Source organism: Annulohypoxylon truncatum (assembly GCF_022578515.1).
Source record: "Annulohypoxylon truncatum strain CBS 140777 unplaced genomic scaffold F4807scaffold_9, whole genome shotgun sequence".
NCBI classification, from domain to species: domain Eukaryota; kingdom Fungi; phylum Ascomycota; class Sordariomycetes; order Xylariales; family Hypoxylaceae; genus Annulohypoxylon; species Annulohypoxylon truncatum.
In genome coordinates this window covers 757,673-782,653 of record NW_025953795.1, presented here as the reverse complement: position 1 = coordinate 782,653, position 24,981 = coordinate 757,673, and the positions used below count along the sequence as shown (strand labels likewise).

Below are 24,981 nucleotides of genomic sequence, written 5' to 3'. Positions count from 1 at the left end.
ACTGCAACCACCCTTGAAGTTTTATTGCACGACTTCGCTCCCTTCAACACCAAAAATGTCAACCACACTACGCCAATCCCTATTCTCGTGTAGACCAGAGGGCGCGTGCACAGCCTTGGGTTGTGTCCACTCGAATAGAGTCTCTATGCAGTGTTCTCGACCGTAACCTGAGTGCTTCACTCCACCAAATGGCGTTCCTACTACGTTTCGGTTGTAGTTGTTTATCCAGACCATTCCAGCCTCGACATGCCGGGCAAATCGATTCGCCTTCAATTGGTCATTGGTAAACACCACGGCGGTCAGACCGTAGTCTACCGAATTGGCGATGCGAACCGCATCCTCAAAGTCACCGAATGGCGTAACAGTCGCTAGGAGCTAATCAATATGCAGACGGTTTTAGAAGTTCAAAGGAGACCTACCGATGGAACCGAACATCTCTTCGTTTGCAATACGCATATCCTCGCTTACATCGGCAAAGAGAGTAGCAGGAACGAAGAAACCATCTTTGCATTCTGGATCGGATGGTAGCTGAGCCTGCGCAGCAATTCTAGCGCCTTCCTTCTGGCCGAGAGAGATGTACTCTAGGAGGCGTTTCTGTGCCGCTTTGGATACCTGGGGTCCAACGTGAGTCTTAGAATCGAGTCCATTCCCCATCTTGATCTGCTTCACGCCCGCAGCCAGCTTCGCGACGAAGTTCTCATAGATTTCGCGTTGGACAAGAATGCGTGAGGTAGCAGTGCAAGCTTCGCCCTTGTTGACTATGAATATGAAATTAGTAACTTTTCTACGTATAGGAGTGACAACTCCAAAAAGGAAGAGACTGATCTTGGTATCACGTACAGAAGGCACCTTCAAGAGCTGCGCGCACTGCGGCATCAAAATTCGCATCGTTAAAAACAACTAACGCGTTCTTTCCACCGAGTTCAAGCACAGCCGGTGTGATAGAATCACTCGCAGTTCTTGCCACAGCCGCCCCGGCTGCCGTTGACCCTGTGAAGCTAACTTTCTTCACGAGCGGATGCGTGACTAACGCCTGCGGCACTTCTGGACCAAGGCCCGGCACGACCTGGACCACGTCCTTTGGCAGAACGCCCTCCAGGATCTCCACGATCCGTATCACCGTCAGCGGAGCCTGCTCTCCGGGCTTTAGGATAAATGTGTTGCCCGCCGCAAGCGCGGGAGCCAGCTTGCCACCGGTGTGAATGGGCGGCCAATTGAAGGGTAGAATGCCGACACACACACCGAACGGCTCGTGAATCACGGTCGTATACAGACTTCCCCTGTCGTAGAACTGCGACGGCAGCTTATCCGCCAAGCCCCCGAAGAACCGAAAGATGTTCACCAGGAAACCGCAGTCGAACATCCTGGCGTCTTGGAAAGGCTTCCCGTTTTCGAGGCATAGCAGCATGGCAATCTCATCGACGTGCTTCTCGAGCTCGTCTGCGCAGCGCCGAAGGTATGATGCCCGCTCGGCGTTGGTCAGGGGTCGCCAGCGCTCTGTGAAGGCTATCTGCGAGGCGCGTACGGCTGCGTCAACCGTGTCCGAATCTCCGGACTGGATTGTGGTGAGTATCTTGCCCGTAGCTGGGTTCTCGACTGCCCAGCGCTTGCTTGCATCGTTGCAAGAGTACCGATACGCGGACAGCTCTGGAAAGTTAGGGGTTGCCATATTCGCATATATAATATATTTCAGTATCTTAAATATGTTGTTTAATTCCTACCTTTCTTTGAATAAGTTGCAACCGCTCTAGGAAGCTATTTATATTTCCCTCTGCCTGGCGGTATATACATCATATGGGCATATTCGCATCGCGAGCGTAGCTCTCGCAACTCTAAAGTCCGCATCATCGACACCCATGATTTGCGTATTTTGGATGTCAGGGGTATTCGTTCATCCAAAGAAAGTTACTCTCCCCTCGGTCGCCTCTACGAATGTTGCAATTCCGCTCTTGGTACGGATTTAACAGCTGCCAGTCATTTTAACCCCGCCTTTGTGGTCTGCTTTAAAGTGGTTCTCGGACAATACGTATCGGGCGAGATATGATTTCGGGTTTCACACCCACGAGCCAGGTAAGGAGGTGGTGAAAGAGATAGTTAGGTAGGTTCAGAATGAGGAGAAGAGTAAAGAAAACGAATGTAAAGGAAAAAGTCAAGAAAAAAGCAAGCAATGTCGACCGGAGAATAGGTAAGCGAACAGCGAGCAAAGATAGCGGAGATTGGCTTCTAAAACGCGACTTCACTCTTTAAAGTCCAACGGCCTTGGCTATATTTATCGAATTTAGTATAGCCCTAGGTTTGTAGGCAAATTAGCATAAACAAATGATATTATGAGGCTTGATTTATCTCTTGACTTGAGACAGCAAAACCATACATAGTACATATTGTTTTGGCTTTAAGGTCTATAGCTACCTATCAATGATGTCCTCATCATAACGCGTTTGCAATGGCATGTGAAGTCTCGATCAGTAAGAGCCCACGTATTACTAAACAGATACGGGTACCCCAGACTCCCTAAAGTTAGTGTTTCTGCGCTTCTGTAACAGGCAAAGCAACAGCCGAATTAGCCAATCAAAAGCGAGTAAACTTCGATTACCACCGCAAGCCGAGGCATCGTCCTTACATAGATCCACCGCGTCCTAGGCAGCTGACGTCAAAAAGGGCAATGGAATCCGGGGGCTTACTTTCACGATGCATCCCTTCTTTGTTTTCGATATTAGAAAGCAGGCTGGGCTTCGTGTGTTGTCACTAGAACCTCGATAGAACGTCTCACTTTGTACGAATAGCGTCGACCGTATTGCTCGTCTCGAATAAATCGCATCCACCCTTCCACGACCCTCGCTCGTAACCCCGACAAGCACCGACCAGCACCAACAGCCACGATGTCGCAGACGTACACCCGCGCCGAGGTCGGCAAGCACAACACCGAAGACTCGCTGTGGTTCATCATCGACAGCAAGGTATACGACGTGACGGACTTCGTGGACGCGCACCCGGGCGGCGAGTCCGTGCTGCGGCAGGTCGGCGGCCAGGACGCCACCGTCGCCTTCTACAACCTGCACCGGCACGAAGTATTGAGCAAGTACGAGGACCTCTGCGTCGGCACGCTCGAGGGCGAGGCGCCGCAGGTCGTGACGCCGAAGCCGGGCGACCTGAGCCTGGTGCCGTACGCGGAGCCGCTGTGGCTCACGCCCGCCTACAAGAGCCCGTACTACAACGACAGCCACCGGCGCCTGCAGAAGGCGATGCGCGTCTTCACCGACACGTACATCACGCCGGAGGCGCAGCAGCGCGAGCTCGACGGCAAGAAGATCAGCCAGGAGCTCGTCGACCGCATGTCCGCCGTCGGCATGCTGCACATGCGGCTCGGCCCCGGCAAGCACCTGCACGGCGTCGAGCTGCTGGGCGGCGCCGTGCGCGGCGACGAGTTCGACTACTTCCACGACCTGATCATGGCGCAGGAGGGCGTGCGCGCCAACGCGCGCGGCTTCCAGGACGGGCAGCTGGCGGGCATGGTCATCGGCCTGCCGTGCGTGATGAACTACATGAAGGACCAGAAGCGCAAGAAGGCCATCATGGACGAGGTGTTCAGCGGCAAGAAATACATGTGTCTGGCCATCACCGAGGCCTTCGCCGGCTCCGACGTCGCGGGCCTGCGGACGACGGCTACTAAGACGCCCGACGGCAAGCACTACATCGTCAACGGCACCAAAAAATGGATCACCAACGGCGTGTTCTGCGATTACTTCATCACCGGCGTGAAGACGGATAAGGGCCTGAGCGTGCTGATCATCGAGCGCGGAGAGGGCGTCGAAACCAAGCCTATCAAGACTTCGTATTCGCCCGCCGCCGGCACCGCGTACATCACCTTCGACAACGTCAAGGTCCCGGTCGAGAATCTTCTCGGCGAGGAGAACAAGGGCATCTACGTGATCCTCAGCAACTTTAACCACGAGCGGTGGACCATGGCCTGTAAGTCTTCCCCTGCCAAATACCTATTTCCCTATTTCCCTCTTCCACCCCTTCCCCTTTTTATCTACAAAATGAGCTAACCCCGCCACTCTTCGTAGGCGCCACAATCCGACAATGCCGGACGATCGTCGAAGAATGCCTCAAGTGGTCGCACCAGCGCCTCGTCTTCGGCAAGCGGCTCATCGAGCAGCCCGTGATCCGGCAGAAGCTCGCCAAGATGATCGCGCTCGTCGAGGCCAACCAGTCCTGGCTCGAGACCATAACCTACCAGATGTGCAACATGCCCTACAAGCAGCAGGCGCAGCACCTCGGCGGGCCCATCGGCCTCCTGAAGATGAGCATCACGCGCGCGGCCCACGAGATCGCCGACGAGGCTGTTCAGATTTTCGGTGGCCGCGGGTTGACGCAGTCCGGCATGGGCCGCGTTGTCGAGATGTTCCACCGCACGTATAAGTTTGACGCAATCCTCGGAGGCTCAGAGGAGGTTCTTGCCGATCTAGGTGTGCGCCAGGCCATGCGACAGATGCCTAATGCCAAACTATGAGTTGAATTCCCTGGGAAATTTAGTTGTTAAGACTATAAAGCGGTCTGAAATCGACTTAGGAGAGATTCGACAAAGTAAGTTGAAGAATTTGTAGAGAGCTCCTGTATATATAATGGAATGTAGTGGGGGAAGCGCCATAGCATAAGCCACGGAGTAACGGTAAAAACTCGAATTTGCAATCCAGATTATCAAGAAGTCCAAACATTCATACCTTACAATGGCCTCAAAATGCTTGATGTATTATGGCGATATGACGAGGCACTGAGCTATCTATAACACATATATCCGACTTAACAAAAGGAGGGTTCTTGGGAATGATCATCACATCGTTTCCACGCCTTGCCAATCATTACCCTTCCAAAAGGCTCTAAAGAGGTCTTAATCCAAACCAAAAAACCCGTTATGAATGTTGTCGTTGGATGGCCGTGGACTCATTACCCGAAGCAGCAAAGACGGATCCATCTGTTATCATCTCAAACTCCGTACCCCGTTTCCAGGATTAGATGCGAACCCGTTTCTAATATCTCGAATCAATAGTTCCGATTTTTAGTGGCGATCAAGGTTGGAAACCTTGCGTCAGCATCTGATGAGTCATGATCTGACGGTTCACGAGAGGTAAACGTCGACGTCCGCCGAATTGCCTGGGAAGCTGAGGAGTAGCATGCTGCTGGTTATTCTGGTTATTGCTGCTCTCAGTAGTATGAGCAGTTGTCTGATGATTGCGACTCTTAGTCGCTCCGCTAAACGCGGGATCGTTGAAGTAGCGGGCCGGATCACCCACGGCTCTACGTGGCTGATTGTGGCGCTTGCTCGTGCCGCATTCTTCGCAGACGACCCAGACAACTCTTTCGGATGGACTGTGCCCTCTTCGAATCGTTGTCCTCGCCGTGCCAGTGCTGCTCGGGGCTTCCGCGCTTCTATGTGACGACTGCGACGATACCGAGGGGGCTATGGTGTGTTGTCTTTCACCCATAGCCGATGTGGCCAATGTATCAACTGGCGACCATCGCTTACTCGGACGATTCCCATTTTCGTTTCGAGAAAGGCCAGGATGATGCTGGGAAGGAGCTGGCGAGTCTGGCCTAATCTCCTCATCCTTATAGTCTACCAACTCTTGTTTCGAGTATCCCTGTCTACCAATATGAATGAAGGGCACCAGAGAGAGTGAAATTCCCGCAAATGCTGCCGTCGCTATAAAAGTATTGGTATATGCGATTTCTGGATTGGCTGCCAATCGCATTTCATCGTACGACGACCATATTGCAGTAGTAACTCCCATACCTAGCGGGACCCCGAGGCGACATGTCGTTTGAAGGACTGACGCTCCAATAGAATGATGCTTAAGGGGAAGAGAGGATAAAATATAGAGCTAGGTATAGTCTCATTAGATATGCCATTCGTCTTTGAGGGATCATGCGTGGAATCGCTCACCGAACCAACGTTCATGGTCCAATCCATTCCAATAGTGCTCAGCATGACTGAGGGAAATATCCAGATCAAGTAATTACTTCCTTGATGCAAAAACACAAGAAGCACGTTGCTAGTAACAAGAGCACCGGCAGCCACACCCAACAGTACTGTGCCAGGAACTTTGTGCATAATCAAGCCGACAAGCGGGCTGAGCAACAAACCCACGAGAGCTTGTGGCAATAACCTCACGGCAACATCGAATGGTTTAAGGCCCTCAAGGTCCTGCATGAATAAAGACACCCAAAATAGTTGCGAATAAAAAGACATGGCAGAGCCTAATGTGGAAACAATCACCTAAATGACACATCAGCAACATTCCTTTACTTCCAGTTAGATTTCAGGATCTTACCAAAGTTACCGTCAAGTTTTCCCAGATAGAGGGGGGTATCATTGGCGATCGCGTAACTTTCTCCCAGAGAAGAAAACATCCAAGAGACAAGATACCCAAGATTAAGAGAAGGATGACTGTCGGCGTCTTCCATGGTTCTGGACCTTGGGGCCCAATAGTCAAAGCAACAGTAAATAGCAGAAGACCACTGACTAATAAAAGCAGTCCGACCCAGTCAAATTCCAAGAAAGGGGATTTCCTCTTGGGAGTTTCGATTGAAAGCATAGGAAAGGCTTCTGGTTCGGCGATAATGTGTACTTCGTCCCTCTCCCGGAGCGTCTCGGGTTCCGGGATATTGGGAACGAATATGCATGCGAGCCCGCAGATGGCCGAATACAAGATGGCCAAGGCTATAAATGGAGCTTTCCAACCGAATTGAAGAGCTGAAGCACCTGAACCAAGACCTCCGATGATTGTTGCTGCTGGTGTGCCCATCAGGAAAGAAGAGAACACTATATTCTTCCGACGTGACGGTTTAGGATATACGAGACTTAAGATGCCGACGGCTATTGGAACATTCGCCGCGCAGGCAATGCCGGTCAAACCAGATATGGCATCGAGCACGATCCCATTCGGTGAAAGTGATGTCGACGACACAAGCAAGGAGAAGGCTACCAAACTGATGATGAGAAGGGTCTTCCGAGGCAGAAAAGAGCATGTATCGGCGATATAGCCAAAAGGAAGCAAAAATGCGCCGGTCGTCAGGCTGCGAATTTGTGTGTTAGTTTCTGCCCAATCTTGGTCTACGGCAGTAATACCCTGAACTTGCCGTAGTCCACGCAATCTGAGCTGGTGACATCGCTAATGCTCCAGATATAGAACCGGCGACGACTACGACAGATCGTTGAAGGAAGACAGGAGTGGCAGCGGCAAAGGCGATCAGAGCGACGAATATGCATTCCTTAAAAGCGTTCCTCAGGCATTCAGGCCGGCTTCCGGCTGGTGAAGGGACTCGGAATCGTGTCTCTTTCGCATCATCGTCTAGGCAAACATCATGAAGATCGTCGGGGGACGTCGACTGAGATTCGGGCCCGAAAACCCACATGTCCTTTTCCATGGGCATTTCAAATGAACGAGGGTATAACCAAGAAAAGATCAACGATAGCAGGAAAGTAAACCAAAGAGTACGGTAGCGAAAGAAACGTTTCAGATGGGAGAAATGAAGTCGGCTATCTCCAAAGACAACGGTATGAAATCAATAGAGACTCTCGAAGTTGAAAGTGGACGAGAGTTAAGAGTAAGAGTTTGCGAGGACATTGCCCCTTGACCTTAGCTCCTACTCCCAACACACCTGTGATCGGGAAGCACTTGCTGTTTGAATTGCTTTTCTTGAGGAAGGATGTACCTCAAATATCAACGAAAGAGCAATGCCGGCTTCCATGGTTACAGCCGCGACCCCTGGTTCCTCGATGTTTGGAAAGACCGATGGTAGCGGGATGTATCTGTGTGACGTACAGGTATACTTCGCTCTACACTCGGAACAATTATTCCAAGGAGAAGAAAAAAAACATCTTCCCGCTACTCGGAGCTGGAATATTAAATCTGGAACGACCCAAGACTCGCTATTTGGATACCTAGGTAGCCAGTCAGACAAATACACAGCTAGAAGAACGCTCGTTTCACATTCACATACATACATACCTAGGTATTCAACTCATCCGCCACCTCGTATAACTTGAGAATTGTAGAATCAAGATGGTTTCATTCGCTTTATTGGGTCTTTTCGTCATTCAAATTCTCAACAACGTTGCGTTCGCAAGACGGTCTTTCAGAGTCCCAGCACCACCGTTTCCCAACATTACGAACTTCGTCAACTTTACAAATCTAGCCAATTTCACCGATAAATTCGACGCCAACGTCCAGTGTATCCCGTTCGAAGATCCACATTGCTGTGTTGACTTCCCTGTCTGTGAATGCCGGAATGGTATACTCTCTTATTTCTAGAAAACCTCGTGGAATCGAATACTGATGATTTATCAACCATAGGGACATTCTTCAATGTGAACCCAAGACGACTCAACGGAACCGATCTTTTTTGTGTGCCCCCGGGTAACGTGACCTTCGGACAAGACACCAGCAGTATTCCGGGTTGGTGCTGCTAGAAATGAATAGCGAGGACATGACCCTATTTCTTAAGATGCTACATGCTCATATCTTGGAAGATTGTAGTAGGGGGAGTTTGCCGGGAGCGGATTCAAAGGGAAGGCCTTGTCTAGAGACATAAGGATAGGGAGGTTCTAGCCATGGGCCGGAGATAATTACCAGGTGATTTTTTTTGGAATTGCGTTCGTTGGTTGTCGATACTAGAGTACAAGAACAGTCCTAGCAATATTCATACATAATATCCATCATATCCCATGAAACCTAAAAGGTGCATGTCAATCCAATATGATACATTATATCATATGATGCTATTAACTATCCACTTTCCAGATAGAAAGTAATACAAATGATGTACAGTGAAGCTGGGTGGTTAAAAAGTTCTCGTGTTAGAGAGTAAGAGTAACTTCCCCTTTCCTGCGCAATGCCACGAAAAACGACTCTCGGGATTCCTGGGTTTCGGGTTAGCATCGAGGACAAACCTATTATAATATCGATAGACATACACTTCTCGATGAGTCTGGTTTCTCACGATGGACTTTTGCGAACATTTTCTTAAGTTTTAACTCGAGATCCTTGTCTTCGGCACCTTGGTAGAATTTGCACACGAAATGGCCGCCGGATTTCAGAGTGTCGCTTGCAAATTGTAAGGCCGCAAGGCAGAGGTCCTGGAGGTTCTTGTGAGCATATGTACAGTACTTTCGAATCTCAAAGTGTCTACACTCTTACCATACTACCCGCGTGGTCTCGGAAGCTCATACCGCTCGCGTTCATCATCCTGAAATACGGGTTACTTAACGTTCTGCTGGAAAATCCGGTGGTTTGCTCCCAGGGGGCTGACATGTCGCTTAAAACCACCTGCTCAATAGTCAGCGTCTCTGAATATAACTTCACAGGAGGCGTTGAGTGTGCCCTAAATGAGTGAGGAAATGCGCACATCTACAAGTCTTCCATCGTTCTCCTCTAAGTGTTCTGACTCAACTGATTCAGCACGTTCGGTATCGATATAACTCTGTCGCTCGGTGATGATTGGTTCCCCTTCCTCCGATGGCTCAACCTCAGGAACAGACGGACTCTGTCGTTGCGCGAACTCAACCAGGTAATCTTTCACGAGCTGGCGGACATTTGGTGACAAGAAATTGCCTTGTATAGTCGTCACCCCCTTCGGTGGCTGCACCGGAATAATGTCGATTCCGATCACGCGCCCATTTGGCTTCGTACGCTCAAAGGCTACCTAGAATGAATGAGTAAAAAGCAAGCGGGTCGGAGAGACATGCAGTCCTCATACCTGGGACCAGCTTCCCGGTGCATATCCCTGTATTGCTTAGCGTCGAAAGCCACTGGCGGCAAGACTACTTACGAGATCGATTATTGTCTGCCCTCTCTTGAACAATTTATACTTCGAGTCCATCTAGATGGTTTGCTGTGAGCCGTAGCCGGTCCCTCTTTATGGACCGCTAACTCACTTCAAGTAGTTTGAATGCAGCGCGGCTTTTAAGACCATAGACCTTGGCCTCCCGCGCGTAGAAATCGGTTGCTTGCCGCTGTTTCCATCTTGAACTAGATGAACTAGATGAAGACCAACGTACGCTTCCTGAGGAGACTGGTGCAATAGGGCTAAGGAAGCCGTAGGCTGAAATCGTTGCTGATGGAACGGTGATAGTTAAGGGGATCCCATTGCGAGGCGCCGCTATTCTTGCCAATGCCCTCATCAATGCTGTGAAGAATTAAGGGATGGCGACCATGCACTATCCCATTTCTAGATTGCGACGACGAATATCACAAAAGTCTTGAATGATTAAATTTGAGCTTAGTCAGAATTTCAGAAGTCTCATTACGATCCATGCGAATTCAATTATCCGATAGATAACGTAAGTAACAATGACATCAGCAATGCCGATAACCGGAATATTCTCTTAGCGTACATGAAGCAACTCCATAATATGGACGTATCACGAACAATTGAAGCTCAACACTTGAAGCTTCATCGTACTCGAACTAACATGTAAACTCTCTTCATTGGAGTTTCCAAGAAATATACATATAGAGAATTCTGTACATAGGATTCTTGGATAATCTTAATATGTGATATCACAATATAACGGACCCGACTTCGGGGACTGCGGGAGCCAAGGCCACTAACTGTGCCGCCAACACATATGGATGCATAATGCAAGGAAATGGATCCTAGAAAGCGTACCTAATCGAATCTCCAACGCCGTCCTCGCACTCCTTATATGTATATTGGTGCTTCCCGACCCCGGATGTTAGTTAGGTTCCTAAGTCCGTGAGGCCGAGAGTCCAGGAACGTCTAGTGATGAAACCCATCCATATTTACATATCCTCACTCCGGGCTACTATTCTTCAACAGAACATCCCATAACCCATATCCCATAACCCATAACCCGTAACTCGTAACCCGTTACCTCCCTATTCCAACACACACCCGCCAAACATGGCCAAACGCAAAGCCGCCCCTCCCCCGTCACTAACCGGGCGACGGCCCCTCAACGCCATCTTCGTGCTCGCCTTCGGCGCCCTCGCGGCGCTGTCCACGTACCTGATGCGCGTGGACCCGGCGCTGCACGACGTGCCGGCCAATTTCCTGCCCGTGGTCGAGTCGGCGACGCTCGAGAACGGGGCGCCGCTCGTGACGCGGTACACGGGCGTCGGCGCCGTCGACGAGCTCGCCAAGTTCCTCGTCGCCGCCTTCGTCGCGGGCACCGCCGGCTGGGACGCCGGCGTGAAGGCCCAGCAGGCCTACTTCTTGATGAACTGGTTCGCCGTCGTGTGCGTGTGGGCCGTCGAGTCGAGCCGCCGCCGGAACGTCGGGAGGCTTGTTAGTTTGTGAGTACTTACCTACATTTGCCTATTCATGTAAAAAAAAGAAGAATAAACAGATATATATATGTTTTCGAGGATCGTGATATTGCGTGATGAACTTTGCTGACAACAGTGGGGGATAGCGCGGCGCTTTTTGGCCTCCTCTACCAGATCATGGGCGCGGCCGTCATCGCGCCTGTGTACTATGCGGCGTATGTGTTCACCTCCGGAGGAGACGCGTACAACTTCCGTGACCGAGAAGTCCCCATCGGCTACGCTCGGGCTATTCTCCCAGCCGCCGTGCTTGGTTATCTCGTCCCCACCGTAGCCCTGTACTATGGCTCATGGGACATCGAGACCGTGCAATACCTGACAGCCTTTTGGCAGCCATCCCCGTTATATGTCAGCGCGCTCCTCGTGCTCCTCGCCTTCCTTATATCTCCATCTTTAAACGCAAACCCCACCTCTAAGAACGGCGACGTGAAGCACCTCAAGCTAGTATATCTCCTCGCCGGTCTCGTATCAAGTGCATCCCATCTTAGCACCATTTACCTGTCCCTCACGTCAGACAACCCGCAGCTCTCGCTGAGCTACATATTCCTGCCAAACAAAGCGTTGTGGAAAGACAGCATGGCCCTCGGGTTGCACTATATCTTCCAGATCGACGTCTTGGGAGCGTTCGGGTCCGCGCTTTTCTGGTGCTGGCTTATCACTTATGACGTCCTGCGTATCGAAGGCCGATCTAGCGCATCGAGTCTCATTCAGGCGGTACTGGGCATTGGAATCACCACGTTGGTGGCTGGTCCGGGGACTGCCATTGCGATAGTTTGTAACTGGAGGGAGGATAGACTTGTAATGATCGAAAAGAGCGTTGAGAGGATTGGGAGGAAGCCCAAAGCCACGTAGAAAATACCCTAAGCCTACCTAGGTAGCCTTGTCTCGAGAATACTATGTTAAACGTCGATTCGGACGCATGCCCTTGCCATTGTGATCGGGAAGCACGCCATGAAATATAATCAAACATTGCACAAGCAGTATCACCATTCTCAATCTAAAATCTGCCTCCAAAAAAAAGTGTGATAAGGCCTTTCCAAGGCAAGCATGTTCATATTCACGCATAATAATGCAACCCTGTACCTAATCCTACAGCCCTTTCCCAAACGCCAAATCGTGAAGCAAATAATCAATAACGCCAACAAATGCATGCACAATCCGTCCGTTCCATTCCATTCCTAGTGCAAAAATTCCGCCATTCTGATGAAACCCGGACCCGTATTTCATGCCAGGAAACTAGCACCGACACCTCTACGTTCCTTCTTCAGAGGCGAGAAGGATGCCGAACCGGCAAATGCGCTTTTCTGCGCATTAAGGACGGCTTTCCCTAGTGCTCTCTTTCCACCCAGTTGCACCTTGGCCGGTTTCCTAACCGGAGGTGCCTCGCCCTCTTCTTCGTCGAATAGGGTCTTGGTGGAACCTAGGACCTTACGTTTCTTCTTCTTTGGCTGCTCACCCTTCGGTTGATCAGCGCTATTGCTGGATGACGTGCTCTCGTCTTGCGGAAGACCGATGCTGAACTTAACAGTTGTTGTCTTCTCCACAGCTTCTGCAGCTTCACCCTGATTCTCTTGGTTAGTGTCATTGGCTTCCTCCGTCACCTTCTCCAGACTGTTCTTGGCCTTGAGAGACTTCTTGAGGATAGGCTGTGCATTTCTCTTGGCTGACGGTGCTTCACCAAGGACTTTCTTAGGTCGACCTCGGGACTTAGAAGCCGCTTTAGGCTTCTCATCCTCGACGGGGGCAGACGAGGTCGGCTCATTTTGGTCGACCTCCTCTGTTGGGGCTCCTGCTTCTGCGTCTACCTCTGCCACAGTCTTCGTAGGTTCGACAACATCAGTTTCTGGCGCAGCGATGGCGACTGAGTCATCCGGTGTCCCTGCGTCGGTCTTGGGAGTATCCTCCATGATGCTCTTGGTACGGTTTAGGAATGGTGTAATGGAGAACGTTGACTTCTCGCCCGGAAGCGTAGGCTCCAAGCCTCGCTTCTTAAGTGCACGCCGTTCCTTGCCGTTATCAGCTGCGGGAGTCTGAATCTCGATCTGAGCGAAATCGTCTGCGCCCATATCCCGAGTTTTCCTCTTACGAAAGACTTGGGATCGGCCATCGATTTTTGTGGTGTCGTCCGAGACTGAAGAACGAGACTGTTGAACTTTTCGAAGGTCTGCTTGGCACTGCTTAAGCTGCTCCTGGGTTTCGCGTAGTTTCGTCTTTAACTTCTCGATCTTTTTCTCGAAATGATCATTCTGAGCATAAGCTTCATTTATCGTGGTTTGGCTCTCGTGGCGAATCTTTGCATTCTCTTTCTGTTGAGCATCCAACTTTGTTTTCAGCTCGGCAATCTGTGTGCGTAGCTCATCATCTGCGTCGCCCTTTGAACTGTTCTTCTGCGATTTCTTCGCTGCAAGTTTGGCGGACTGAAGCTCGCCCTCTAATCTTTCCCTGTCATCCTGTTCTTGCCGTAGTTGTCTCTGGGCTTCATGTAGCTTCTTTCGAAGGTCAGCTTCTACTTCTCGATTGCTGTCTTGATCTTGTATCGCAAATTGACGAGTTCGCTTCTCTTGCTCGAGCTGGTCTTCAAGCCTTTCGCGTTCCGACTTCTCCGCAGTCAGTTTCTTCTCAACCTCGCGTAGGTTCTTTCGCAATTCATCCTCAACCCGGTCATTGCTCTCGCGTTTCTGCATTGCTCGCTTAGTTGCTTTCTTCTCATTTGCAAGCTCGACCTCAAGAGTGTTGACTTGGCGTTCCAAGGCTAGCTTCTCTGCGAGTGTTGCCTGTTGCTGATTTACTTGTGATCGTAGGTGTTCAATCTCGGGCTTTAGAACAGCCAATTCACGACTCAGCGACAGCTTCTCAGCAAGCAGATTGGTGGAATCTTGGGTTGCGTTGTTCATGGCTTGGAGCTCGGCCTAAAGCATGTTATTAATAGGCTTCTAATGATGTATTTTAATTGGTATATGCATACCTTCAAGTTCGTGTATTCTCGCTCCTGCTTCCGTAATTGCTGTTCCTGTAAGCGAATTACATCCATCTTGGCTTCAATCTGGGCGCTTAGGCCCTCGCAATGGGCGGAAAGTTTCGTGTTTGTGTCATTGTTCTGGGATATTTGGTCACGCAAGGACGTGTTTTCGTCCCGTAACATGAGAATTCGGACTCTCAATCGGCGAACGTCCTCATCCTTGATTAGGATTTCGGTGTCACTGGTGTTCATCTGATGCTTCAACTCGAGATCATGCAGCAAATCCTTTCTCTATTTGTAATCATAATAATTAGCGCTAATTTAGAATGTCGTTGACGGAAAAGTACCTTTTCGACGTCCATGTTTACTTGCACCTCGCGGCCCATGGTCGCCTTAGCAAGCCTACCCATTAAGGTAGACGCGTCTTGATCTTGAAAGGTACTGTAATTTGTGATTGAATAGCAAGGCTATATAGTGTATTTTATTCAAGTTGAATGGTCGAAATTTTGGGGAAAATGTACGGTGAAGGATGAGGTTTATGGAAGGTCAGGATTAAGGAGGAACTGGCGGAGATGGGTGCTACGTAGTGGAGGAAAGAATGAGCATGTTTGGTGGGTGGGTTTCCAAGCTTCAAAAAGTCAACAGAGTGCCAAAATAGGTTTAGCATTGGGGTACAAGGTTGATCCGTCCTGTTTCTTCAAAGCGATAATTGTGGGGCTGCATAACCTAAGATATGCATGTATCAGACAATGCTCCAGCCTGCGTAGCCCCTGCATCACTTTATCCACGCGGCCGATGGAGCTAGGTGCCACCCAAGCTTCAATCCCCAATCTCCAATTGAGGACACCTTTTTGAACTTCAAAGCCGGACTGACGACGCATTTCACCGCGCCATCGTATTTTTTTCATTCACGTCAATTGTGCGCAAGCACAACGTTCCTGTTTATACTTGACTCTATTTCTTTACGAGGTAACCTGTAAATTACCGTCAATATGCGCTGGTTGCCTCTTCTCATTTCGTTCGCCCTTCCCTTTGGGTCCTTCGCTGCCAAGAAATCGTCATCAGTTGATCGATTTGGTGAATTGCATGCGCAAGCTCTATCATCGTCTCCCTTGAAGCTAACCGACTCGACCTACAAGAAGCTTACTTCAGTTCCTCGCGACTACTCGGCGGCTATCCTATTAACCGCATTGGAACCGCGCTTTGGTTGTCAACTCTGCACTGACTTCCAGCCGGAGTGGGATGTGCTAGCCAAGAGCTGGACCCGGGGTGACAAGAACGGCGAGTCTCGTTTGGTCTTCGGGACGCTTGACTTTGCTCAAGGAAGAGATACCTTCATTGCGGTATGATAACCCCACGAGTTTACATCGAATACCTACTTTCAACGACATTGCTAATTATCAATTCAATACAGCTTGGTCTTCAGTCTGCTCCAGTACTGCTCCTCTTCCAGCCTACAACTGGTCCACATGCCGCCACCACTCTCGAGGCTATTCGTTATGACTTCAACGGGTAAGCCATCCTAACGGTATCTTTCAAAGTATATGCAGCGCTAACTGTCATTAGGCCCCAAACTGCTGAGAAGGTTCACGAATGGATTTCTCGTCACTTACCCGACCGGCCTCACCCGCCTGTGAGCCGCCCAGTTGACTACATCGGATGGGTGGTGACAATCGTCGGCGCTTTGGGCGTATCTGGAGTTATCTTCAAGTCGTGGTCATTCATTCTACCCGTCATCCAGAACCGCAACGTCTGGGCGGGCTTGAGCTTGATCGGCATTCTCATGTTCACGAGTGGCCACATGTTCAACCAGATCCGAAAAGTACCGTATGTGGCCGGAGATGGACGTGGTGGTATTAGCTACTTCGCCGGTGGATTCCAGAACCAATTTGGACTCGAGACGCAAATCGTTGCCTTCATGTGTAAGCATCAATCATCTCTAAAAGGAATATATCTTGCTAACGATACTAGATGGTATCCTATCTTTCGCCACCATATCTCTAGCTGTAAAGGCCCCGAGAACCCGAGACCCTAAGCTGCAACAGATCGCTGTTATAGTCTGGGGTGTTATCATGTGCGTCATGTACAGTTTCTTACTTTCTGTCTTCAGAGTCAAGAATGGCGGCTACCCGTTCAGATTCCCCCCTTTCATGTAAACAATCGCAGATACTCTGCAGGGGAAGGAGCACGTACCTAGGTAGTTTCGGTGGCTTGACAAAAAGGAGATCGCCATGTCGGGTATTAGCATGCGGCGCAAAGCAGTCGTCCTCCATGCATGCAAACGGTGGGAATTGTAAAGGTTGCCTAGGTGGTCTTACCCTAGGTCTCTGGGTAGCGGGATTAGACCAAAATAGAAAAGAAAATATATGACACGTCTCCTGCATCTTGAAATGTGATGTTGTATATCGTCTTATCTCGCGAACATTGCAGAGTCTAAGCCAACAGGCTTTGCTTTATAGAGGTCTATTCGCAACCCGAGCAAACAGGAGATGATTTGTTGATACTTAGGTACATACCTACGTACCCAGTCATCGTTCGAGTCGTCGGTGCCTACCCATCTATTGGTACCTGGTAAGGGTCGAGTAGCATCTAACGGGATTAGATGCCATACATCGTACCAAGAAAGCGACATCCCTTTTTGTCTATTTTGTACTGCCCGATATAAATACATATTTAGTGACTTTGTAGTAATAATAACATTTAGTTTCTATTTCACATGTTAGTAAAATCTGCAAAGTTGAATTTAAATATTATCTTACATGTAATAATTACTTGCTTGGACATATCTATGAACTTAAGTAATTATGTGTCATTAAGAGGGACGTGGTACCTACCTACATGTAGTTATGATAACTACCTAGGTACATATATACTATGCAGCTACCATGTATGAAAACTAGGCTAATGCGTCTCCCCTTCAATGAGTAATTCGGTGTATTACTTGATCTGTGTAATATTTCTTTTTAATAACAACTTGAGGCTCGAAGATGGTCTCGATCGATGCCTACGTACCTAAGGTGCCTATGCCTAGATTAAAGGTTTACGTGGATATGGCAGAACGCATCAATGACCACCAATTCAATAAGACGAGGCGGTACGGATGGATGTTTGGAGTGTTTGAGTTCCAGTAGCGAGGGCAGTGAGTGGTCAGCTGCCTAATGCACCCCCACACGTAGTGGATCTCATCTAGCAAGTCACATTGACCGATACGTTCGTGATTTGGCGCATAAGGTTGCCAGTGCTGTTATCGCGGTATCGATAGCGTACCTTGATAGGCACCTGGGCGCAATCTGAGCAAAGCGGGATCAAATGACACACTCCGCTGCAGCTCATGTTTAAAGGGACTAAGGTTTAAGCTAGCACGCCCTCCCCCCATCATTCATCATCCGGGGGCCATTACCCAGGCCGAACTTTCAAGGTTATTGTGCCTGCTATCCCTAATATTCCCTACTATTACATCTCACCATTTCTTCCGCTACACTGTCGTTGGGACATCGTCACTTCGTAGGGCGCAAACATCCCATCGGCGTATTTCCAAACCTCGACTGTCCTTCTATCCTGCCATTCCATCCACGCCGTCAGTGCCGACAACGATGAGCTACCACCCCGCATCCCGACCTGTGGGATATCGTGATAGTCTACCGCTGCTCCCCCACACGCGACCTACGCGTCCGTGAATCTCCGGCTCCTTTCGTCTAGTCCCACCCTGATTGTAGAAGTTGTGTTATCGTCATTACCGCCACCATGGCTATGTTCTTCCAGTCTTTCAGGAACTCCAGCATGCCCAAGCGGCTGCTGCGGTACACCTTATCGAAGTTAGATTACTTCGATACCGATGCGTTAGATATAGACCAGTTGGATTTTGCCGTGGGAATGAATAATGTCTTCACCTTGCAAGATGTTGGAGTCAAGCTACAGGCATGTTTTTGTCATTTCATGCCTCTTCGTGCCGTCAAGACATGTCTTCATCAATAGGGTATGATAATAGAGAGCTAACGCTATTACCGGGAGCATAGAAACTAGAACAGCTGCTTCAACTTCCACCATCGTTCGAAGTTCGGAAAGCCAAAGTCTTGCTGCTCCGAATTACTATACCTTCCGCCATTTATACGAGCCCTATCAAGGTTGAGATCGATGGTGTTGAGATAAAGCTAAAGCTTGCGTCTAAAGACGAAAGCTCTAAAGGTGCATCGCATAAAAAAAACAACCCCCTGTCAACTGAAGAGGACGATCCTGTACCACATGCTATTGACTTGGCCCAATCGTTCTTGGATACGCAGCCTTTGAAAGAGAAGGCGGAACTTCAAGCCGCCCTCGAAGCTGAAACCCAAGACCTCGGTGCCTCCGTGACAAGCAGTGAGGATGGGAGCGATGATGACTACCCTTTAGGAACTGGCCAACCGCTTTCGCTACCAACCTTCCTAGCAGATTTCCTGCAAGGCATAGTTGATCGATTGCAAGTCTCTATTAAGGGGGTTACCTTCCATTTAGATGTTGAACTTCCAGTTGAGCAGAATTCCACCGTTCCTGAATTGGTCACGTTCCAACTTGCTATTGATGATGTAAATGTGGAAGGGGTTACGACGACAGCAGACGAGACTACCGTCGATGATGGGCCCAAACCCATGCTTAAGGAGGGGAAGCGATTTGTCGGATTAAATAAGATTCGAGCAAGTTTGATATCCGAGGCGAATGTTTTCTCCAATCTAGCGCGATCACCGTCGATTCCTTCGTCGTTTGCCGCTAACTCGCCGACTGTTACGAGGCAACAGACCATGTCGGAAGAGTCTACTTCACCAGCGATGTCCTCATCGGAATGGCGCTCCAATGCTGATAATCTTGCGCAGAGTCAGTATCAGCGCTCTCTTATGGATAGTGAAGATGCCTTCAACATACCATATGAATTAAGTGGAAGCGGATCGAACGCAGAACAGGACGAAGATGTAAAATCAGCGCCGTCAACTCCGCGGGCCCTGGCGCCTCGAATCCCACTGCAAGATGAAACAGAACCGACTTCTTCCTTACCTACAGCCCAGTCATCCATTAATACAGCCCCAGCCCCTTGGTCGACCTTGGCACGTGTTGCTCAGTCTGAACCAGCTTTAGAACACCGGGAAAGATGGGGAGAGGGCTCTGTTGAATCGACCAAGAATATTGAAGATCGGCCCCCAGAATCTGATGGGAGCGATGGGACGCCTTCCTTGGGTGACGACCTTGCACGGTCTCACTTGTTCAGCCACGAGGAAGCTGAGAGCATGTATATGAGTGCCTTCTCCAATGCAGCATCTTCCCAGACGAGCCATACCGCTCCAGCTATGCCTGGCGGCTGGGATTCGGAGCCTTCGAGTGCAGAGAACTCGCCAAAGCGCGAAAGCCGGACTTCACCATCAGGTTCTCCAAAGCCTACGACCGTATCCGACGATCCTTCTGTTGATAAATTTGCTTCCGGGCATTTGCCGCGGGATACCGAGTTAGAAAGTGATCCATTCCTTGACAATCTCGAGGAAGCAAGACATTCGCCTGATCACGCATCCCACCATCAAGAGAAAGAAGAGGCCCCGGCGGAGGAGGCAGCTACGCCAAGAGGACCAACTCGATTGGTCAAAGAACTCGTTTCCTTAAGTACCATCTCACTCTATATCCCTTCAAATCATGAACACATACAAGTTGCACGTGCCGGAGAAGAGCCAAGCCCCGGACCGCCCCGGACACATTTAGGCCGATCGGTCTCTCCAAATCTTCCCGGGGCGTTCTCTATCCACGCGGCCGACCAGTCAATTGCGTCAATTGCGTCAATAGCTCCAACTCCTGGTACAACTAACCATGAAACCACAACTGATAAAACACTAGAAGTGATAATATCGTCCCTAGAAATACGTTCCGACCTATCCACCGGGTTCCTACTGGTTTTGGTCGCATCGCGAATCCTTTCGGCTTTGAAAGAACAACCCCCTCAAACTCGTTCTAAACAGAAAGCAAAGGCCGATGTTAAAAGTAGCCCATCATCCATGCCCAACATCAAGATTGCAGCAGAACAGATCACTATACACTTTCTTGAGAATCTAGTCGGAATTGCTGATACACCTGAACGGTTGTTTAACCCCGGTCCTACTTCGCTTAACGCCGACGCCATCCTTGGTGCGACTATTCAAGACTTGAACGTAGGACTATCGGGATCAACATCCTCTACACAAACCTCGATTGACGTGGGCAAGTTCAAGCTTGGATACGAAAATGATGATATCATTTCCTTCGACCAGCGTATACAAATGCGAGCTTCTGTAAGGGATGCGTTCCCGGCCGCCGGTGCCGATATCTCTCTCAAGGTCACCCAGACATCTGCATCAACCAGATGCGAAGTAACAACCTTACCGCTCCATGTCAGAATAGATCTTCAAAGACTAGATGAAACCTTCAGTTGGTTCGGAGGTTTGAGTGGCTTCCTAAATATGAGTTCATCGATGACTTCAAATACTTCCCCTCCTCCTCCTCCTCCTCCTCGCAGTCCCCCGAAACCGCCGCCAAAGCAACGAGGAGTGAGGTTTGATGCGCCTATTCGCCCAGACGATACGTCCGCAAACTCCGAGAATAAAATGAACATGAGACTCGGCGGCTTCCGCTTAGAGCTTGTCGGGAAGGAGTGTAGCGTATCCTTGGATACGAGTGCCGTGAAGTTAGTTAGTCGGGAGGAAGGAGTCGGTATTGGTATTTCAAAGATAAACCTCGCAGGCCCGTATATGAGTCGTTCCATGGGCGACCCCCCCATAAATGCCGTGATCACGAATACTCGCCTGGAATACCTCACGACACCAAAAGACAATGACCTTGAACGACTTTTAGAGCTCATCATACCATCCAAAAACAAGTTTTCCAAGAATGACGAGGAGATAATGGTCGACACATTACTTCGACAAAGGAGGAAAGGTGCTGTATTACGCATCAACGTAGACGATCTAGAAGTTACCGTCGAGAAGCTTCATCATCTCCAAGTGCTTCCTGCCCTGGGCGAAGAGATTGCCCGACTGTCGACTGTCGCTAAATACCTGCCCGAAGATGACCGGCCAGGAATTCTCACGCTGGGTCTTGTCCGTAACTTGGATGTTACGGTGGATGTGGGTGGAAAATTCGGCTCCGTGCAAGCATCTATGAAGGATGTGGAGGCTGGCCATATAACCATTCCCTCTTTAGTCGCTATAGGGATAGGATCCATCTCGATACGGCGGAACCATACTGAAGAGTTAGTCGGAACAGCCATCTCTTCCATGGAAAAGGTGAACCAAGGTCCCGTCTTGACTATGAGAATTATTGGAGATGAGATGGAACCAGTTATCAAGATCAGGATGCGGAATCTAAATATCGAATACCGTGTGCCGACCATTATGGACGTATTAGATCTCGCTGAAGATACAACACCGCAAGACTTCGAAGCCATCCTAGCAGCTTCCGTCGCAAACCTTGGCGAACATGCTCACGCAGCTATCACGGGGAAACCTCAAGTCCGTTCTCCCATGTCTAATGAGGGTGGAAACGGAGATGCCAAACCAACAAAAGTTGACTTCATTCTTCAAGATTGTTTGCTAGGTTTGAATCCCCTTGGGCTTACGTCCAAGTTGACTATCGTATTGACCGATGCTCACTTTGAAATTGCTCTCTCTAATGGGGACGATGCAAAGGCGCTAGGTCAAATAAATAGAGCATCCGTACTTCTCATCGACGATGTTTCGATACTAGACTCCAAGGAGTCTTTGTCAACGACTCGAAGGCGCAGCTCGAATACTCCTACTCCACAGGTGGTAGAATTATGCCAGCGAGGGTATGTCGATATCTGCTTTATTTCCTCGGCAAAAGTCACGGTACAAATAGGCCCTAATAAAATAGACGGCAATAAATGGGTTGACGTTGAGTTGCGAGATGATCTCCTCGTTCTCGAGACTTGCGCAGACTCGACCCAAACCCTTATTGCCCTCGCTAACGCACTCGCCCCTCCAACGCCACCAAGCAAAGAGATTAAATACAGGACAAACGTAGTCCCTGTCCAAGATCTCCTCGCGTCCATATCCGCGGATGCGTTCGGTAAAGCTGAAGGCGATTACGACTTCGATAATGACTTTGGAATAGCACAAGAGCTTGGTAGAGACGACTATAGTGACTTTGGAATCGGCGACTCCGGCCAATCAAGCCCTCTCGCAGTTGATTCCCGTTACTACGACGAGCCTTCAGTTGAAGCGCAGCTTTTCGACGCAACGGATTCCATGCTTTCAGAAAGAACAACAGCACAGGATACGACCGATGGTGTCCTGCTCACAAATTTCAGCAGCCAACCAGATGTACAGAGCGATGATGAGGATCTGGCCATACAAGATAATTACTTTGGGTCAGGATCCATCATAGAAGGTACCGCTCACCGATGGAATTCTGCGAAGAACGAGTACGATGCAGCCAACAACGCCAAGGTGCAGCGTAGTCCCCTGGCCGTTCGCGTGCGTGATGTTCATTTCATATGGAACCTCTTTGATGGTTATGATTGGACCAGTACCCGCGAAGTCATCTCGAAGGCTGTACATGACATCGAAGTTACTGCTATCGAACGGCAGTCACGCCATGACCGGGCTCGTGCGAATACCGATATGGAGATAGTAGAAGAGGAAACTGTCATCGGCGATTTCCTTTTTAACTCGATTTATATAGGCATTCCAGCAAACCGGGATCCTCGGGAGCTTGCTCAGGCTATTAACCAAGAGCTAAACGACGCCGCTACGGAGACAGAGTCGATAGCAACGACAGCAATGACTATCACTCCAAGTCGTCAAGGCAACGCCTATCGTACCAAGAAGAAACTCAAGCTAAATCGCAGCAAGCGTCATAAGATCACCTTCGAGCTAAAGGGTGTGAATATAGACCTAGTCACATTTCCCCCTGATTCCGGAGAGACGCAAAGCTCAATCGATGTTCGAATTAGAGATCTTGATATTTTCGACCATGTGCCCACGTCAACATGGAAGAAATTTGCGACCTACGATCAAGATGCCGGTGAACGAGAGATGGGCACCAGTATGGTCCATCTAGAAATACTCAACGTCAAGCCAATTCCAGAATTGGCAGCATCTGAAATCGTATTGAAGGCTTCACTCCTGCCTCTCCGCCTGCACGTGGATCAGGATGCCTTGGACTTCATTACACGATTCTTCGAGTTTAAGGATGAGTCTGCTCCTGTCCATGCCTCGCCTAGCGACATACCATTTGTACAAAGGGCGGAAGTAAACTCAATACCCGTTAATCTTGACTTCAAGCCAAAGCGTGTCGACTATGCGGGGCTGCGATCCGGTCACACAACCGAATTCATGAACTTTTTGGTGCTTGATCAGGCACGAATGGTACTGAGACACACCATCATTTACGGTGTATCAGGGTTCGATAGACTCGGAAAGACACTCAATGATATTTGGATGCCTGATGTCAAGAAAACACAGCTTCCAGGCGTTCTTGCCGGTCTTGCCCCTGTCCGGTCTCTTGTTAACGTTGGGAGTGGCTTCAAAGATCTCGTTGAAATCCCTATCAAGGAATATAGGAAGGACGGCAGAATAATTCGCAGCATCAGCAAGGGAGCTGTCGCCTTCGCGAAGACTACGGGGACGGAGATCGTCAAGCTTGGGGCCAAAATAGCTGTTGGTACACAATATGCTCTACAGGGCGCCGAAGGTGTCCTTGTCAAGCAGCCGGAGTCTCGTGATATCTCAGGATGGGACGACGATGAATTGGATACCGAAGAACCGAAACAAATTAGTCTGTATGCTGATCAGCCAACAGGCGTAATGCAGGGACTAAGAGGTGCATACTCTAGCCTTGCCCGTGATCTCCACGTGGCAAAAGACGCAATTATAGCGGTCCCTGGGGAAGTGATGGAGAGTCAGAGCGCACAAGGAGCTGCCAAAGCTGTTCTTAAACGTGCTCCGACAATCATTTTCAGACCTCTCATCGGCTCAAGCAAAGCGATTGGGCAAACATTGATGGGAGCTACGAACGCATTAGACCCCCAGAACCAGAGGAGGGTAGAACAGGCAAGTGTATATCCAATTATCCATCAACAGCCCTAATACTAACCAATGTACAGAAATATAAACGATATTAATATTTATCTCGGGTGATACCCAGCATCTTTTAGGGAACGGAGTACGGATACAACTTGGGCCTTGCTTACGCTTACGTTCGACATTTGCATGGCATATGACACGACAATGCATCATAGACGGCGAAGAAATTGATTTTTGGTTGATGCTATAAATCATGAAATTGGCAGGACTTTGCAATTTTGGGTTACAATAGGGGTTCGGGGGCAAACCTCACCTTAGCATGTTGGTACTGCTTTGAATTCACCACTAATCTGTACTTAATGGACAGAGACGCATTTAGAACGTCAATGAGACGTTGCCTGATATAAATCTCAATAAATTTGTAGTAGAGCTGAAGCGAATAGTTACTTGCGAGTGTCGAGTTAACATTATAGATGTATTATTATTATGTAGTGGGTAGCGGATGACGGATATATCGATATACAACTATGCTACAATTATGCTAGCACAATGGTTTCTCGACGATCACGATACTTACAACTGTCGAGTCCTATTGCCAAGATGTTTTGGCGTCATCGAGCTTGAGGAAGCTCCTCTGCCCCTT

The 24,981-nt window shown here is 49.4% G+C and overlaps 9 protein-coding genes across 9 annotated transcripts; 5 read left to right on the top strand and 4 right to left on the bottom strand.

The window, feature by feature from the left end:
• Window positions 1-21: 21 nt before the first annotated feature.
• On the bottom strand, window positions 22-1,669 carry F4807DRAFT_458558 (dehydrogenase; the record flags this gene model as incomplete). Its single annotated transcript, XM_048001227.1, has 3 exons — window positions 22-368; window positions 420-758; window positions 841-1,669. The coding sequence occupies 3 exons, from the start codon at window positions 1,667-1,669 to the stop codon at window positions 22-24; spliced, it is 1,515 nt and encodes a 504-aa protein (XP_047856183.1).
• A 970-nt stretch (window positions 1,670-2,639) lies between these two features.
• On the top strand, window positions 2,640-4,771 carry F4807DRAFT_397539 (acyl-CoA dehydrogenase NM domain-like protein). Its single transcript, XM_047995968.1, has 2 exons — window positions 2,640-3,969; window positions 4,068-4,771. Exons 1-2 carry the CDS (start codon window positions 2,880-2,882, stop codon window positions 4,511-4,513), a joined length of 1,536 nt encoding a protein of 511 aa, XP_047856182.1. The 5' UTR covers window positions 2,640-2,879; the 3' UTR covers window positions 4,514-4,771.
• A 298-nt stretch (window positions 4,772-5,069) lies between these two features.
• On the bottom strand, window positions 5,070-7,434 carry F4807DRAFT_458556 (MFS general substrate transporter; the record flags this gene model as incomplete). The annotated part of the gene is made up of 4 exons (XM_048001226.1): window positions 5,070-5,882; window positions 5,945-6,277; window positions 6,333-7,077; window positions 7,130-7,434. The coding sequence occupies 4 exons, from the start codon at window positions 7,432-7,434 to the stop codon at window positions 5,070-5,072; spliced, it is 2,196 nt and encodes a 731-aa protein (XP_047856181.1).
• Window positions 7,435-7,541: 107 nt separating this feature from the next.
• Window positions 7,542-8,928, top strand: F4807DRAFT_397849 (uncharacterized protein). Its single transcript, XM_047995969.1, has 2 exons — window positions 7,542-8,295; window positions 8,358-8,928. The coding sequence occupies exons 1-2, from the start codon at window positions 8,067-8,069 to the stop codon at window positions 8,471-8,473; spliced, it is 345 nt and encodes a 114-aa protein (XP_047856180.1). The 5' UTR covers window positions 7,542-8,066; the 3' UTR covers window positions 8,474-8,928.
• On the bottom strand, window positions 8,638-10,279 carry F4807DRAFT_418609 (23S ribosomal RNA methyltransferase). Its single transcript, XM_047997336.1, has 7 exons — window positions 9,938-10,279; window positions 9,832-9,882; window positions 9,760-9,786; window positions 9,409-9,705; window positions 9,201-9,329; window positions 8,978-9,139; window positions 8,638-8,923 (listed from the first exon to the last, which is right to left on the bottom strand). Exons 1-7 carry the CDS (start codon window positions 10,181-10,183, stop codon window positions 8,861-8,863), a joined length of 975 nt encoding a protein of 324 aa, XP_047856179.1. The 5' UTR covers window positions 10,184-10,279; the 3' UTR covers window positions 8,638-8,860.
• Window positions 10,280-12,306, top strand: F4807DRAFT_418603 (uncharacterized protein). The gene is made up of 2 exons (XM_047997335.1): window positions 10,280-11,318; window positions 11,438-12,306. The coding sequence occupies exons 1-2, from the start codon at window positions 10,927-10,929 to the stop codon at window positions 12,198-12,200; spliced, it is 1,155 nt and encodes a 384-aa protein (XP_047856178.1). The 5' UTR covers window positions 10,280-10,926; the 3' UTR covers window positions 12,201-12,306.
• Window positions 12,307-14,891, bottom strand: F4807DRAFT_418602 (uncharacterized protein). The gene is made up of 3 exons (XM_047997334.1): window positions 14,655-14,891; window positions 14,314-14,598; window positions 12,307-14,257 (listed from the first exon to the last, which is right to left on the bottom strand). Exons 1-3 carry the CDS (start codon window positions 14,715-14,717, stop codon window positions 12,572-12,574), a joined length of 2,034 nt encoding a protein of 677 aa, XP_047856177.1. The 5' UTR covers window positions 14,718-14,891; the 3' UTR covers window positions 12,307-12,571.
• A 203-nt stretch (window positions 14,892-15,094) lies between these two features.
• On the top strand, window positions 15,095-17,054 carry F4807DRAFT_418597 (uncharacterized protein). The gene is made up of 4 exons (XM_047997333.1): window positions 15,095-15,650; window positions 15,722-15,819; window positions 15,874-16,229; window positions 16,279-17,054. Exons 1-4 carry the CDS (start codon window positions 15,300-15,302, stop codon window positions 16,461-16,463), a joined length of 990 nt encoding a protein of 329 aa, XP_047856176.1. The 5' UTR covers window positions 15,095-15,299; the 3' UTR covers window positions 16,464-17,054.
• A 602-nt stretch (window positions 17,055-17,656) lies between these two features.
• On the top strand, window positions 17,657-24,874 carry F4807DRAFT_418595 (uncharacterized protein). The gene is made up of 3 exons (XM_047997332.1): window positions 17,657-18,225; window positions 18,324-24,365; window positions 24,419-24,874. Exons 1-3 carry the CDS (start codon window positions 18,052-18,054, stop codon window positions 24,434-24,436), a joined length of 6,234 nt encoding a protein of 2,077 aa, XP_047856175.1. The 5' UTR covers window positions 17,657-18,051; the 3' UTR covers window positions 24,437-24,874.
• Window positions 24,875-24,981: the final 107 nt, after the last annotated feature.